At 50.3% G+C, this 16,152-nt stretch overlaps 3 protein-coding genes across 3 annotated transcripts; all 3 read left to right on the top strand.

Moving 5' to 3' along the window:
- Positions 1–1,862: 1,862 nt before the first annotated feature.
- SMAC4_09623 (uncharacterized protein) lies at positions 1,863–3,737 on the top strand (the record flags this gene model as incomplete). The annotated part of the gene is made up of 2 exons (XM_003342977.3): positions 1,863–3,416; positions 3,522–3,737. The coding sequence occupies exons 1-2, from the start codon at positions 2,685–2,687 to the stop codon at positions 3,735–3,737; spliced, it is 948 nt and encodes a 315-aa protein (XP_003343025.2). The 5' UTR covers positions 1,863–2,684.
- A 543-nt stretch (positions 3,738–4,280) lies between these two features.
- On the top strand, positions 4,281–6,534 carry SMAC4_09622 (uncharacterized protein). The gene is made up of 3 exons (XM_066090988.1): positions 4,281–5,499; positions 5,553–6,188; positions 6,260–6,534. The coding sequence occupies exons 1-3, from the start codon at positions 5,464–5,466 to the stop codon at positions 6,401–6,403; spliced, it is 816 nt and encodes a 271-aa protein (XP_065947610.1). The 5' UTR covers positions 4,281–5,463; the 3' UTR covers positions 6,404–6,534.
- A 3,631-nt stretch (positions 6,535–10,165) lies between these two features.
- Positions 10,166–11,276, top strand: SMAC4_09621 (uncharacterized protein). The gene is made up of 2 exons (XM_003342975.2): positions 10,166–10,846; positions 10,943–11,276. The coding sequence occupies exons 1-2, from the start codon at positions 10,712–10,714 to the stop codon at positions 11,042–11,044; spliced, it is 237 nt and encodes a 78-aa protein (XP_003343023.1). The 5' UTR covers positions 10,166–10,711; the 3' UTR covers positions 11,045–11,276.
- Positions 11,277–16,152: the final 4,876 nt, after the last annotated feature.

The raw sequence follows: 16,152 nt of genomic DNA, 5'->3' as shown, positions 1-16,152 counted from the left end.
GCCGGGCTAACAACATTGGAGACATGGCCAGGAAGCCTTTGTTGGCTACTCAGGTATCATGCAAGGGCAGCGACAACCCCAGAACACTTACAAGTGTGTCAATGTTTCTTGGTGGGGCCGGCTGTAAGGAGCTTCCGCTCAATTCATGTTGTCCAGGGGGCACTGCATGCAGCGCCTCGCTTCCTAGGGACCAGGACGCTCGGGTCGGTGACTCGTGTCAGGTTGTGTCCAAACGATGAATAACTCTCCGGCTGCAGATCTTCACATTGGAAATTTGAACTGCAGTTCTTGAATCGGTAAATCTGCTTCTTGAAAGGGTAAAGCGACAAGTTTCAACAGAAACTGAACAGTCAAGGCGGCTTAATACGGGAATCTAGGGATTTACACTCAATGCAGGGGGTCACGAGAGTGAGGCCATATTGTGTGTAAATAAAGGGTAAAAGAGCGATGATCTCAGAAGAAGAAAGGCCTGGCTTCCAGCCAGCCGTCTGCTCGCAGTAGATATGCAGCGCAGCGAGCTAGGTGGCCCGAGCGCAGGGCAACGGCTGGGCAGGCACCAGAGCCTCCATGGCAGCCCAGCTAATCGGGCTGTCATGACTAGTCTAAGCTACAATACAGGGTATGGCCAACGATACCAGGATTCCAGGGATTCCGGTATCACGGCTATTGCCGGTGTCTGGAGCAGATTTGTACTCTGTATGTTTGGTGAAACAGAAGAGTGCGGGCTTGCAATACCGCGTTCGTTAACGGCTACGTTGGAATAAAGTTAAGCTCAGGATTTGCGTACCCATTAAAGTTCCACAGCTTTCATTAATGATCCACTGAATGGTACAGTCAAATCTCCAATTAACGATCAAGTCGGTCATGCCAGTTCTGATCGTTAATCCCAGAATATCGTCAATCTGAGATGTGGGTCATTTTTACACGAAACAAGGCGGAGATTATTGGGAAAACCTAAAACATAGTCGCATTGTACCGAATAACAGTTTTCTATATTATTTGGTTCTAAAAGTGTTATCAAAGTACAAATATAGAGTGGCCTGCTTGGTTCCTGTCTTCTCGTTCAACTGCTGTTGAACTAAGACCTTCTGTCGTTGCCTCAACACCGTCAACGCCTTCAAATCTACATCTTCATGTTGCTCCTCGAACTGAATGACTAGATTGACAGCTCGAAGCGCTTCTAATACTGTAATTGGCTGTGATTCGCGCTGCTCAGCTTCCTCCTCTGTATCTTGTTGGTCCACCTCTGTGAAAGCCTCAGCGATTTGTGTGAGCAAGTCCTCGGCTGTATCAAGCACTTCCTCTTCTGGGGGGTTGACAAAGTTGTGGATATCCATCACCTTCTTAATTCTCCCAGCTCTGACAAGCTCATCTACAAGGCGTTGCATGTGAATGGCTTCATCCAAGTTACGAGGGCGACGTTCAGGACCATACAGAGGTCCTAAAAGCTGTGACTTCTTCCAGAAATTGTCGATCGTCTCAATTGTGAGCTTATTTCTCCAAACATCAATAATCCAGTGTTCTGCATTCAAGACCGTAGTCTCTTTTACAGCATCTCTTCCATCCAGTGTAAGATTCACCATATGTTGTACCCAGATTTTCCGGTACTGCAACTTCAGACTGTTGATAATGCCCTGATCCATTGGCTGGTAGATGGAGGTGGTGTTGGCTGGTAGGAATTCGACGGTCGTCTTGCGAAGGTATTGGTCACCGTGTTGTTCTTTAAGTTGTTCTACCGCCGAGACGTGAGCTGAGAAACCATCGACTAACAACAACACTCGACGACTTGCCATCTGACGATCAAACCAGTGAAAATATTCGATGAAGATAGTGGCGGTCATATAGGCGGTCTTATTATTACGCTAAACGACGGGAAGGTGCCTAATGTAGATGGCATCGTTGCCAAAAGCATGCGGGCACTTGGCCTTGCCTATAATCCACAAATCCAACTTGTGTGTGCCGCTGGCATTTGAACAAGGAATATGGTGATACGGTCTTTCTGCTTCTTCCTTCTCTTTTGGGCGCAGGTAGCGAGTGTAGTGTCGAGGGTAGCCAGCCAATATAACGCTGTCTCATCGACGTTGTAGGTGTTGTCTATACCGAACAAGGAAATCAAAGTTCTGACCTGGTTTGACAGGTTTTGCCAGCTCCTAACGCCTCTTTACAGGGCTGTCAAAATCTGGCAGACAAGTTGACGTAGTTGCCACAATTGGCCCGATCGCCAGAATTGCCAGAATTGCCAGAATTGCCAGAGTTTTGCTTGCTAGCGAACCGACAAGGGTTCCGAATGGCGCAAATCCAAGGGGAGTAGAAGTCCACAGCGGGATTTGACGTGATTTGTTATGAACTTTTGGCCTCCATGTCCGGTATTGGTCGACCATCCCATGCTCGGCGTGAGGACAGCTTCAAGCAGGGTCTATTCACCGGATACGTTACGACAAACTGGACGTTGGAATTTTCGACGCATGACAGCTAGCGAAACAACCGTGACTTTTTTCTCCACGATATAACAATACACACACAATTACTGTCAGCCCGCGATGGCACTACCCAACGCCGTGTTGCTCTGCTCACATACTCCCTTCCAGTTTGACCGCAGACTTGGATTTATTTAGTCTTGGAACTTCCCGCCCAATTTTTCGATAACTCTCCTCAACCATACATCCAACACACCTAGTGTCTTGATGACAGCAGCCAACTCACCTGACCAACGGTACCCATTCATTTCCAATTCCAAGAAGGGAGACGGTATGCCTGAGACACTCCCGCCCGGCGATCACAGCTTCAGCCAACAAGTCATGTACAATTCACCGGCTGTTTGCGGCGTAGTCGCTCAGTTCCCCCATCAAGTCCGATCTTCGTCGATGTATGAATCAACACCTAGCTCCTTCTCCGGCGAGCATCAAGTTCCCTCACCCACGTCTGTCGGTCATCAGCAGATGCACATGGGCTCTCAGCACCACCACCAACCGCAAAAGGTCCAAGACGAGCAGAGTGGGCAGGCCATGGTCACGATGCAGAGCATGCAAGGAGCACCAAGCATCTACCCGCCATCTTACCTCGACACCATGGATGCCAGATCACGATATTCTCCTGACTTTCCCCACTTCAGCCAGGCCGGGCCCTTCGCGTCTCATGAGGCAGCAATGGACATGGTGCAGACTTCCAGGGCTGTGGCTGCCAGACCAACGATCCTGCCCTACAATGGAGAAGGGAGAGCGTCCACGTCCACACAGGGCCGTCGGGAGTTTCCATGGACCGAGCGGCACACCGAGGTGCTTCGCCAAGGAAAACGAGCAGGCAAATCTGCCCCGGAGATCGTCAAAGATCTCTATCAGATCGACGGCGTAGAAAGAACGCCCAATCTGGTGTCAAAGAGATGGGGAAAGATAAGGCAAGGGTGTATCAACAAGCACGTAAGTACCTACTCTATATTACTCACCCGGGTCCATCATGAAGACGGAGGTCCTCCAAAGATCGAAGAGAGAGAGCGCCGCTGACACTCCATCTCCACGTTGTAGGATATGGATTCGATCGTCGAAGCTGTATGTCCAGATATGGTCCGAAAGGTCTACGGCGAGCTTTCCAACCTCGATTTTGCCCAAATGCCGAACCTCAGTATCCAGCTTGTGGAAGCTGAGCGCCAGGTCAAGGGCATCTTGAGAAAGCACATGGTCAAGGGCGTGCAAGAAGTCGTTCTGAAGCTCATCAGCAATGACGCGTCGTTCTCCGCGTGAGCGCGATGCTGCCCACGGGGTCCCAAGGGTTTTTCCCTTCGTTGTTTTTGCTTGTTGCGCCTAAATCCACACGGTCCTCGCCGTCGTACATTTTTCCTTGGGTCATTGAACCGTTTTGCCGCGTCGCTGAATCGCCTCGTCGTTGTATCACGTACTTGTGGCTACTTCGTTGGGTCGGGTCGTCGCGTGACGTCGCCGCGTCTCATCTTCGCATCTTGTCATGTTGCTCGTCCTCATGTATCTGGAGTTTCGTTTTCAAGTTAGCTGATAATTCATCCCCTCAATCTCGCTCCAAGCCAACCCCGAAATGGCAGAATGGCAATTACGATGGTGCCTTACCTCGAGGCATCCCAACGCGATAGAATGATGACGAGGCGGTGACTAAAATGTTGCTGCTGATGTGCCGAAGTTGGGCCTCTTTTCGAACCTGGAGAACCTGATCATTGAGACGCCCTGAAGAGCAAGGTGTTGTTTTGTGGCTTGGGAGAAAGTCGGGGAGCAAATGATGTGACAAATGCTGTTTGGTTGATGTCGAGCGGGAGCAAGGTTGATGATCCTGCGTTCCTGCCCTATCAGTTTACACGTGGGATCCTGAGACTTATCGTTAGTGCTTTAACTTGCTAATGCACGGGCCACCTCCGCCATCTTGGGGCATTTACAAGCAATTACAACTACTCGTTCTGCCTGACCTGGAGACACTCGCTCCCTTTGTTTGCTTGAGAACCGCTCGTCTTTTCCAACCCTTCAGCTCGCATCAATCACGATAGGACATTCATACGAATACGCCTATTATCCCGTGGTTATATCTCCTCGCCAGAACAAGCTTTCCATGACTATCACCTTGCGGGCCTTTAACCGTTGTTTACGCCACTTGGGCCTAGCGTATCGCCCTTTACAATAGTGAAAAAGCAGGTCCGAGGCAATGACTGTATCCTAACTACAAATCTCGCAGCCTGCAAATAATGACAAGCGTCTGTCCTACAGCAGCCATCAACAAGCCCAATTCCGGTGAAGGATCTTAAATCGGTCAATAATTGGTTCCCATATATCGAACCCTTGCATAGCTCGAAGCCAGGCACAACGCCGGCACGACGCCTAGCCCCACGGTCTTTGACTGGTCTTGCACTTTTAACCTCATATTAACTCATGGCCTCGAGCCGGCTTGCTGCCCCAATCCGTCACGAGGAAAATGCTAGGACTTTTCTATACGAAGGAAAGTGACACAACACAATGTGATATACGGCAGCGGTATCAGAATACGCAGTAACAGGCCTGCCACCTGTCGACTTCGAACGATGAAGCCCACTAATAGCGAGCGTCTCGGATGACCTCAGCAAGGACAGTACCTTTTGAGGCGGAATGCTAGCAACTGGCCTTCGGATTTTCACAAGCCGCAAGCCAGCTCTAGGCCGCAAACTGGAATTGATAACACCACTGGGGAGAAAGTCCTACCGCCCAGAAACCGCACGGATCGTTTGAGTCAATATATGCTACAATAGGGTTACAATGTGTCCTTCAGCATGACGTGTTCTAATTCCAGTTCCTGGGTGTCGAACTCCGTAACCCGTCCAGGGCGAATTTGGAAGAATCCGAGAAGATATAACAATCTTGCCGGTCTGTCTCTTAGTTGAACTGTTTCTCGGGTTCTAATTCATGCCCTTTCTTCAAGAGTTTGATCACAGATCTTTACTTACAAAGCGTCGGACAAGACGCTTCCCATTCTTCGATGGAATTCAACATGTCGAGCAGTCCTATTTACCTAGTTAGTCCCCCTTATCGACCCAATTTTCATCAGACTATATTAACCTTCAATAGCAACATCAAACTGACAGCATCGAGTTCCAGCATCCAAACCCAAAATTTTCACCCCAGCACCAAATACCTGAGCCAACCGAGAACTATCAAGACGGCACCGACCTGAAACTCCACAATGACATATACGGACCTGACAAGTCTGCCCACCACAAAACCGCGATTCCTCCCCATAATCCGTTCTTTCAATCCACAGTCGGAAATCATCCTGTCCTACCTGCCTCGTCCTCATGGCCTCTGGACGGAAATCCTGAATTCTCTGCCTCGGAGGTTCAGGAGCAGCTTCCTTTCTCGCCGGAATGCCCCTTCGAGCTAGAAATCTTCCAGCAATGGAAGTCCGGCCACCCAACCTACCAACAGGCCTCCGCACCTAGCGAGATCCCCAATTTTGCGGCTTGGACGGGCAACACCGACGCTGCCGGTGAGCCCATGAGCATGACAGATTCGGGCGTGGACTTCTCGGTGCCCCCGGAACATCAAGATGCGAACCAGGAATGCCCGTCCTCATCCATCGGCCAGAACTTTTGCACTAACCCCAACAAATGCGAGCTATCGCCCGACATGGCTGAAGCCATGCACCGGTTTTCTGTTCCGCATATCTGTGAATATGAGCAAGCGAAGAAGCTGCTTGTTGATAAGGTGCATCTCCTAGATACCTCTACTTAACCCGAAATGGATCCAGACTAACGCTGCGTTCCTCCTCTTTCCAGATCGTCAACAAAGTCTTGCAAAACGCCGCCCCGCGTATCATGGCGTTGCTTGAGGAAGAGCTACAGAAGAGAGAGGAAGAGATGGATATGGAGATGGAGGAATATGATGAGGATATGGACTCGGACTTTGAGGCAAAGCTTTGAAGGTGTTCAATAATACGTTTTCTTGTGTACATGGGGACGCTGGTTACCTTAGGTAGGCAGCGTTAACCGTAAGGGTTCTGTTGATGTTTCTGTTAATGTCGACGTTTCCTGTTTTGCTGGGAATCAGTTTCAACGCTAGTAGCTGTTCGGCGGTGGAAGTCGAGGGTCTTCGTTTTCTCGGTACCTCCCCCCAATTCGAAGGTCTTTTCATTCAGCAGTTCAATCGCGGTTCTGCGATGTGGACGGGAGAACGAACCTGGCGATCCCATTGACCAATGGTAAGTCACCATAATGGAAGTGAGATGTATAAACGGGATATTCCGTGTAAGTACACACCCTCTGTTATGCACATACGTCCAAGTTGACCTGTCAAGTGCACATTACCTGGCGGCCCGGATTATGAAGGTTTTGGTCTGGGACTTTGACCCTGAAAGTGCATGAAATTGTTTAAGCACATATTTTGGGAAATGTTTCCGACATTGTCCATTTTGTGTGCTTTTAAAGGGGGTATCTTTGTAGCAATATGCCAAGCCTTCCTCGGCCATATCCTCATATTTCCTATTTGGGTACTTGGACGTACCCATCACCCAACACGAAACCTTAGCGAACACCAAGGGTGCCAGAGCCTCACCGTTGCGGTGCTTCCACACAAAATACCAGACGTGATAGGACCTTTTCACAGCTGGCAGACCAAGCAGCAAATGATTCATGCAGGTCGGCATCCAGGGCCCCGGTCTTGTGCGACATGCGCTCCCATGCCGTTCGAGGGTTGTCAGTCACGACGGTCTTGAACTTCCCAGGACGTTACTGACAGATATGGGAATGGGAATTGCTTCAACAACAGCAAATGTTAGGAACGGTTGTGCAACGGAACTCTTCGTCGTGATGCAGACCTCGAGCGTTATCATCGCAGGCTTGCGATTAGCACTCAATGCCTCCAACTCGGTCATATGGTGCGGTCAACCACGCGCTTATCGAGTGGATACGTGCAGCGGTAATCTTAGAAAGCAAGCCAAGGGGTTTGCAACTTGCCTACGATGTGCAATGAGGCTCTTCTTCTTTCACGGGCATAGTGAAGGGCGAGTAACTCAAACCAACTTCTTCGTCTTGAACCCCGTCAACTGTCCACCAAAGCGCGCTCACTTCTGTAAGCACTCCCCATTGCCAGGGCGCCGACGACTTCTTGATCGCCAAACCCCCCATACCATTCGGCCCTAGATAGCAAACAGGTATGTCTGACCCGGTCAACGTGGAGTCCGACATGCCAGACGAGATCGATGGCCACAGCTTTTTTGAAGATGCATTGTGGCCACGCCATGCTGTCAACGACAACGTCAAGGGCCCCCGCCAACCCCCTGATCATCCTGCCTTCAAAACCTACCGACCCGACCCTGATCCGACGCTCACTGATGACCAGCGGCCGCCGTACAATCCCAACGCAAGACTTGATAACATACCGGGTCTAATATTTGAGGACCCAGAAGCGTGTGCTCCAGAAGCCTTATTGTTACAGCCTTTCCTTGACAATCAGTTTATCGCACGACCTCCAGAAAGACATCAACCCGAACAAAGGCATGCCGACGACGGTGGAGAGCCCAGACCAGAGTGGACAATAGAGGATAAGTTTCATCATGAAGGAAATGCACGAAGCCAACCATGAGAGGGCTGTGTTCATGTGAAATTCGCCATCGATTCTTGGAACGTTTCCACAAAAGAAATGAAAGCAGACGCTCTTTCCAAGCTGTTGACCAAGTTGAAAGAGCGTAATTATCCGTCGTATGTGAGTCTGAGTCCAGCCCTGACACTTGCACCTGAGCTCTGGATAATCTGACAGGCTTGCCATGCCGTAGACAGCGAATGCAGCCGTCAAGGCCACGGAGCACGCTCTCTATGCGCTACTTGAGACGTCCGATCTTGGAACTTGACTGCGCAGGGTCAGCACAGCGATCAGGTGGATAAGGTTAGGGTGGGATGCGAGGAAGAGTGGGAGAAGGGAATTTCCAGCACGCTTCAAGGAGTCGCATTTAGGATCGGATGCACTAGAGTTTTTAAGGAGGATTAAACGTGGTGGTCTGGGTTGTCCCGGTTCTCTTCACTTTCTTTTGTGTGGCGTCGTCGCGTCATGGGGTCGCATCATGTTCATGTTCTCATCGGGGTTTTCGTTGGGTCGTTGCTCCTTCTAATAATGTGGTGGCTCCCTATCGCCCCTGTCTTTCATCCTTTTCTCACGGTGCTGTATGTCGCTGCATTGTGTCCCTCGTTCTTGGGTTTTGGACAGGTGCATGGAGAAGGTCTTAGGTAGCGAAAGTACCGGCCGGCATGACTCGATCGTTCCGGAAATAATATTTGTGCACAACTGAACATCGCAGCCGCATGAAAATTGATCTCTTGTATCAGCCTAAGACCCTGTATTGGAGTGATAGATGTGATCATTTGATGCACTGTAGGGGCTGATGACACAACTGAAGGGTCATACATCGGATGGCGACACAAAGAAATGAGTCGGGGCCTACCTCCAGGTACCATTTGTGGCGCGAGGCCTCTACCGGGCAAGTCCAATACGTCTTCACAAAAGAGATACGGGGGAAGTATGTGAGGGCGCGAAGCCGCGAACAATGGCAGCAAAAGAAGCCGTGTAGACAATTGATTGAGCGTGCTATGGAGCGACAAGATTGGTGGGAAGAATGGAGGGCTAGGAAAAGTGATGGGCGGCCCCCCCCCCCCTTCCTCCGAGGACAAGAGTGCGGGCCACGGGCCGTACGCGACCTGCCAGGGCGGAACAGGCAGACAGGATGCCGAGGCCGGGACCCACCTGGCCACCGAAGAAAGGACGGGCCGAGCATAAAGCCTTGGTTTAGACGGTCAGGTGTAGGAATGAAGAAAGGAAGGAAAGGTAAAGGCACCGAAGTCGGGGGGAAACAGCGACCTTTTATGGTTCTTTCTCGTCACTGGAAAGACGGCGCACCGGCTTGCATGTCTTCCGGACTTCCTCCTCTCTACTTCAATTACTCTGTTTCAGGATTCTGGTTTACTACGTATGCGGCTTACACCGAGTGGGCCTCCATCCGAGCTACGGTACTGGTATAACAGAACCGGCCATGGCGGAGCACGTCAAGTTCCGACCCGGTCTTTTATGTTTGCTGGCTGCTGGCAGCGTCGTAATCCATGTCTAAAACTGTCAAACATTTCATATGCTACCACAAGGCGGCATACCTGTATGAAAGTGGGTGGTGGTATTGGACTTGGCGTGGTCAAATTTGGTTTCTCCTGTGAATAACTCCTTTTTCGTCCACGTGTCAAGACATCAGTCCGCAACTGGATATTTCAGTCTAAGTAATAGTTCATTTCGACATTCCTTTGCAATTACGACTTGCTGTGTGAGCATAGGTACCAAGGTATGTAGATATCTGATATCTAGTTCACCATCTACCATCTCTTTTCACTAGCACCAGAGGAGGGAGGTCACCATTGAGGCCAATCGTACTTCTAGCAGTAAGAAAATGAGATGGTTAAGTTGGTGGAGGTATTCATGGAACTTGAATAGTTCTGTGGTTGAGTGTCTTCGACGGGTGTCCATCAACTGGTTCGCCAAGTATTTATTGACTTGCCCCTGTGTACAACACAAGGGTATCCTACCAACTGTGACACCAGTTTGGGCTTGTCGAAGTCAGAGACCGAGGGGCAGACATGGCATTGCATTGTCTGTACTTAAAGAGATTTTCGGGTCGCTCTTCCTTACGATTAGTCTACCCTCCGTTTGTTCCTTGCTTTCCTTTCTTCTTCTCCTTTAGTACCATGTAAATTTTGACTGGTCAGTCGCAGCGCATGTAAAACATCCACGGATCCCTTTGCATCCTTCCCAGTCTACCAGGTATCTGGTCGAACTGGCGTTTGCAATTCAAGCCTGAGAGAACCCAGCTGCTTCCCAACCAAGAAGACCGACGACGGAGAAACGATCTAACGACACATAAATTCTTGTCCCTCGGTTCTGAATTGAGGATACCTACCCCTCGGTGCCCGCCCTCGATAGCAGAATCTCAGCCCACCGAGGGTTGCACCAGCTTTTATTTACAGCTCTTCGTAAATCTGCGTTCTGATTTCGTTCTCAACCGCTTTCCCACAGACAGGCCAACAGCCGCTACTTAACGCTCGCATCACTGCTGGTATGAGCATTCTTCTTACGAGCACGGAACAGGAATGTCCAAATAACTGAAAGAATCAGCTTACAGTAACCATGACTCCAAGACCATCTTCAGCCGCTTTTGTCGTGTTCTGGTTCGGCGGGGAAAAAAAGAAGCAAAGCTCATCATGTCTTCTTCAAACGGCAAATGCCAAGACCCTGCAAAATGCCAGCTTTCGCTAGAGATTTCCAGTGCCCTGAAAGAATTCTCGCTGCCTCATAACTGTAGCTTCGAGGAGGCCAAGCGTCTGCTTCTTGACAAGGTAAGATTGTCCATTTCTCTCGTTTTTGCTTCCTCAAATCTAGTTACTGCAGCCTTCTTATCTCTAGGTAACTAACACTTGACCTTCTGCTACCAGATAGTGAGCACTGCATTGGACAGCACGAGCTCCAACATCACGGCGATCCTGAAGGACGAGCTCAAAAAGTGGGAAAGCGAGACCCATGGAACTCGGTCTTGACAAGGATAGGATGAAGTTATCGGTTCACCTATCATGGTTGACTGTACATGGTCACCGCTCACGTCTTCAGAGCTCCAGTTTTCCTGTTTGCTGTTAGGGCGCCAATCTTACGAAATTCCTTGTCCACATGAAGCATTTGTCGCTTTTCTGCCGAGTCAAGATCTAATCCGTTGTATCATAATTTGTTACATGTAGATACTAGATCTACTGCAAAACGCTTAGATCAATGGCCTTGAAATTCTCGAATATGTGTTTACCGCGTGGCTTTGCTCCAAGAACCTGAAGCGAAAATCGGACATGGAATCCAATTAATATCATGCTCTTAGGTTATCACCTTCAATAGGCCCATGGTAAGATCTGTCCTCGGGGAGCCGCGTCGTCTATCCTTCACCCAACCAGAGATTGCACAGGACCCCCTGGCTAGTTTCAACGGCCAGCCCGGGCCTTCAATCTTGGATCACCGGATCTCAATCTCAACAGATCATAGGTACGACCGGTTGCGAGGGATTGACTTGCTGTGACAAGGGCAGGTTTCTGAGCTTGGAACAAATAGTTCAATTCCGCTGATAAACTACTTTGGTCTCGAAGGCCTTGTTGATCCTTTTGAACCTCTAGGGGAAGGCTGGGCTTCAAGGCCTCCTTATGCCAAAGGGAAACGGTACGTATCTAGTACGTACGGGTCCTTGTCACCTGAGGCTCCAAGGCACCTAGCGATCTGCATACATGTAGGTCTTTCTCGTATGACACCAGGAGTGTGGGATATGTCCGTATAACACCAGGAATGTGGCATATGTCCGTGTGACAGTGAGCGATCAGGCTCTGTGAGCCGCGGTCCTCAATCCCGCCGTAAGTTTTGAGCCCAACTGGACAAAATCCAAACTTCCGGAGCCAGAGACTTATTTAATTCTTGCCGACAACACAGTGCTTGTCCAATGCGATCACTGCAGTCATGCCAGAAGCCCTCGATGTCGTTCTTGCGGGGCCCACGGCGGCGATTGGCCCGGCCTTTGCCCCTGATGAGCTAGACATCGAGTACCTGAAAGATCACATCTCATTCTGGTATCAGCGCAAAATCCTGCTGCAGCAGCTGGCTTCAACCGGGAACTAGGAGCTTGACGAAGTTCTGGTTCTGCATGCATGGGTTCTGTTTGATTTTGATTTCGTTTCTAATTTTTTCCTTGGTTTGCTATATTTTCCTTTGCACCACTCACGAACCGAACTCGAAAGCGAGGACACTCTCACTTACAGCATAACCTGATGCCTTTATCAATCACGTATCCGAACCTCATGTCTCTACGACACTAATGAAGATCCCATTTGTTAGCAGCGACCTACAGCACCAATATAGCGTATCAACCAGGCACCTCATGCCAATCTCAGCGCCCGAGACATTGCCCGAAGGCATGTAAAAACTTGAAAGAAATTCCATGCAGTCTTCTTGTTTGTATATGCCCCTAGAACACGACGTAGAGGATTTGAGGTGCGTCTGCAGGAGCACATCGAAGGAGGGAATGGAAGAAGAATGGAAGGAAGCTGAGAGCGGAGAACGCTGCTGTCAACCCCTGTCAACAGCGCTGCACAGCGTCATCTCGCGGTTTTGGACATAACCACATTTGCAAGGGGTGAAGAAACTGCCAGCTTGGTACATTTAACGGAAGTAATCCAACCCGAGGCGTCTCGCTCACTGAGACAACTCAAAGCAAGGGCTACCCATGTTTAGGGCGAGTGCGGCGGAAGCCATGATTCAACGGCATTGTGACAAGGGCAATGTTCTGGGCTTGGAACAGTAGTTCAATTCAGCTAATAAACTACTTTGGTCCCGAAGGTCTTGTTGATCCTCTCAACCTCCAGGAGAAGGCTGGACTTCAGGGCCTTCTTATGCCAAAGGGAAACGGTACGTACTGGGTACGTACCGGTCCTTGTCGCTTGAGGCTCCAAGGCCTCTATCTAGCGATCTGTATACATGTGGGTCTTTTCTGAATGCCTTCATCCATTTTCCTTCCTCTTGGCGCCGGCATTTGCCCGGGCGCCCCGTTTCTGCTCGGTTAGGCGTGATTGCTCCTGTGATGACTGTGATGGCTTTGTGATGATGTTTAGCGCCGTCAGAAGTTCTGGGGTTGGCTCGCTTAGCCTGAAACTGGACCAGGGTGTCGATGTCCGTGTGACAGGCATGGACCAACCTCAAAACACATTGACAGTTTCCAGGACTTCCCTGAGCTGACCACTAGATTTTTTTGGCAAAAGGAACCTTCGAGACGAATGGAATAGAGACCCGTTTTCTTGCAGTTCTAGCAAATGAGGAGATGCAAGAGGACTGAATGCGGACATGGAGCTTCAAGTTGTGGATTCGAAACTATCGATTCAGCGCCCGTTCTGATGATCTTCTGAATTTTCGTCTTTCGCCCCGAAGGTCTCGGGTATCAAAAGGTACGGAGGTTGTGGTCAGCTCAACATTCTCAGTACCAGGTTTTTCGGGCTTGACAGTGGGAGGTGACACAGCGTCCCGGGGCCAGGAACACGACTTATTGCGATGCGTGCCTGCCAGTTTTTTTCCGGTGAGAAACACGAATGTTGGGTTGTTGCATGAATCAACACCAGAAACCAAAAGAAAGAAACAAAAACTGGCATCAATCGAATGACTGCTGATATTATGACAGCACCTGCAATGACGGGGTGCTTTGGACCTTGTGGACTGTCTCGGCAGAAAGTAAATACAGTAGCCAAAAGTAACCGTGCACGCCCAGGAATAGGCAGGCATACATTCAGCGGACCGATAAGACGGCGCACGCCCCATCCCGCTGCCCTCTTGCTAAAGTACATTGCGAGCAGGTGCACCACCCTGGAACCCAGACGTGCCTGGCGACTCGACCCCGTGGGGGCTCCTCACTTCTCGATCATCCCATCATTCATCCGCCTGATCTGCAATCCACTTCCCCGGACCATGCCAAGGTCCACGAGTGCCAAGGTGGAAACGTCAAGTTGTACATAGCTCGCCGGGGAAGATCCACCCCCGTTCCGCTTTCCACCTCGGTGGCCAAACCTTGCTTCATCGGAAGGGGATTCGACAAGAGGACCCATGGAATCTGTAGCGAAATGGACATAGTCTTGAACTGGGATTGTCAAGGGCATTTGGTGGGCGGAAACACGCATGGCTTAGGTTTCGAGGGTGTTTCTCGTCCGGATGGCTGGGCCCCGGACACCTCCTCTTGGTAGCCATGCTGTTTGCCTACTACCTCCTGCCGGGCTTAACTCCTTTCCCTACTGCAGGCTTAAGCCCACAAGTTTCACACCTGATCGGCGGTTGGAGAGATGGGTAAGAACGAGGAAGGAGGATGTTCAGCTGTTCCCATGCTCGTACGGGGCGATAGCCTGCCAGCCAGCCACGATCAACAAATCAACCTTCTTCAGTTGGGACCCGATCCAACCGGTGAAATACCATGGTACAGCGCCATACAGTTGCTCGGCGGCAAGGATGCGCTCTGCCCTACAGACCGAAGGTGAACGACTACGAACGTCTCTGCGGACACCGATGTTACCAAAAGTTGCAGCCTCAATAACGGCGCATCTGCGACCACTGCAGCGGCCGCCGCGTTGAATGTGTCTGCCCTCGCCCAGGTCAGAAGGTTTTCCGGGCGGGGAGACAATCGTGGCATTCCACTGGAACTGCTTCTCGGAATTTCTCCTGGATCTACCCAGGCGTGGTCTGTGTGTTTCCGATTCAGGAAATGCAAACATGATGTTGTGGGATGAAATGCGTCGAGAATGGTCTGGGGACGTTTCTCCGGTTCTTTCCACTGCCCGCCTGTAACATGGAACGCGGACAAGAGGAAGGCGCGTGAAAAACCAAGTGTCCTTCCTCTTGTGGAGTGAAACTCAGATCCCGATCAGTAGCGTCATCGCATAGCGGCATCCAAAATCTTCATTGCTTTTTTTTTTGCTTTTCTCCATCTATCCCTTGCTTCCGTTGGCACCTCTAGTGAGACCCGTCACGGACAACGCCCTGATTTTAACAACGCTCTGCTTGTAACCGGTACACACAGAGACGCAGAAGGATATCTTGAATACTGCCCCTACACCACCGTGACTCATCTCGTCCAGTATCTCGACTTGTCGGAATCTCTCCATGATGGACAGACATATATGTTGGATGCGGGAAAGCTCGGATAAACAACTTGAAGGCCCGGCCTTTTAAAGGTGGAACATGGGTCAAGTCCCGCTCAATCTCATGCTTGTTTATGTTTCAGCCTCTAAGTGTCATTTTCATGTGGTGTAACCACAATTGGACGTTACTACCAGACAATACCTGTTCATAAAGGAGATTGAGTGCAAATGCCAGCTGCACTCGACGTTGGTTTAGGTATCGTGAAAGTTGCGTTGGGTCGATGATCGATTAGCATCGAGGGGTCTATTTGATGACGGACAGAACGAAACTCGCAAGAGGTATTGTGAGCCGTCTTGCGCTTGGCGTCTCCCCCCTTCCAACAAACCCCATGTCAGGCTTCAAGCCATGGCTTGAGGCGTCCCCACTGGTCGAAGCGTGTTGTAGAAACGTTGATCGTGGGATGGGGCTTGGATGGTGGAAATACAGCCAACAATCCGTCAGGTGGATGAGTAAATCACATATCCCTCAACGACCTTACTCCATTTCCGGTTGCCCTGACGATCAGCCCAAGGGCGAGAAATTTCATCAGCAAGATCATTCAGAACTCTTTTGGACAAAACGTATAAGATAGCAAGCATCACCTTCCTTGCCCGAGCAGGCCATGCCAATGTTGACGGCCACCCCAGGTATTGCCGATACGCTGGCGATGGAAACTATGCCGTCCCTCTTCAGGCAATCCTTTGAGGGGCCTGTGCCTAATCTTCATATCCCTTCTCCCATGGTCGATCAGGGAGGATGCCCCCCCCCCCAAACAGGCACCGCCGGTTCAACCGGGCATATATCAGAACGATGGATCATATATGCCGACTGCCAATGACACGACACTCCCATGGACCGACTTGCACATCGCGATACTCCGGCAAGGCCAACGTTTAGGCAAAATAGTCGAGGAGATTCGAGATGAGCTTTTCGCATTTGACGGGAAGAGAAGATCGACCAACTGCAT

Source organism: Sordaria macrospora, chromosome 6, assembly GCF_033870435.1.
Source record: "Sordaria macrospora chromosome 6, complete sequence".
Classification (NCBI taxonomy): domain Eukaryota; kingdom Fungi; phylum Ascomycota; class Sordariomycetes; order Sordariales; family Sordariaceae; genus Sordaria; species Sordaria macrospora.
Note: the sequence above shows the minus strand (reverse complement) of the source record. Positions and strands in the feature narration are given on the sequence as shown.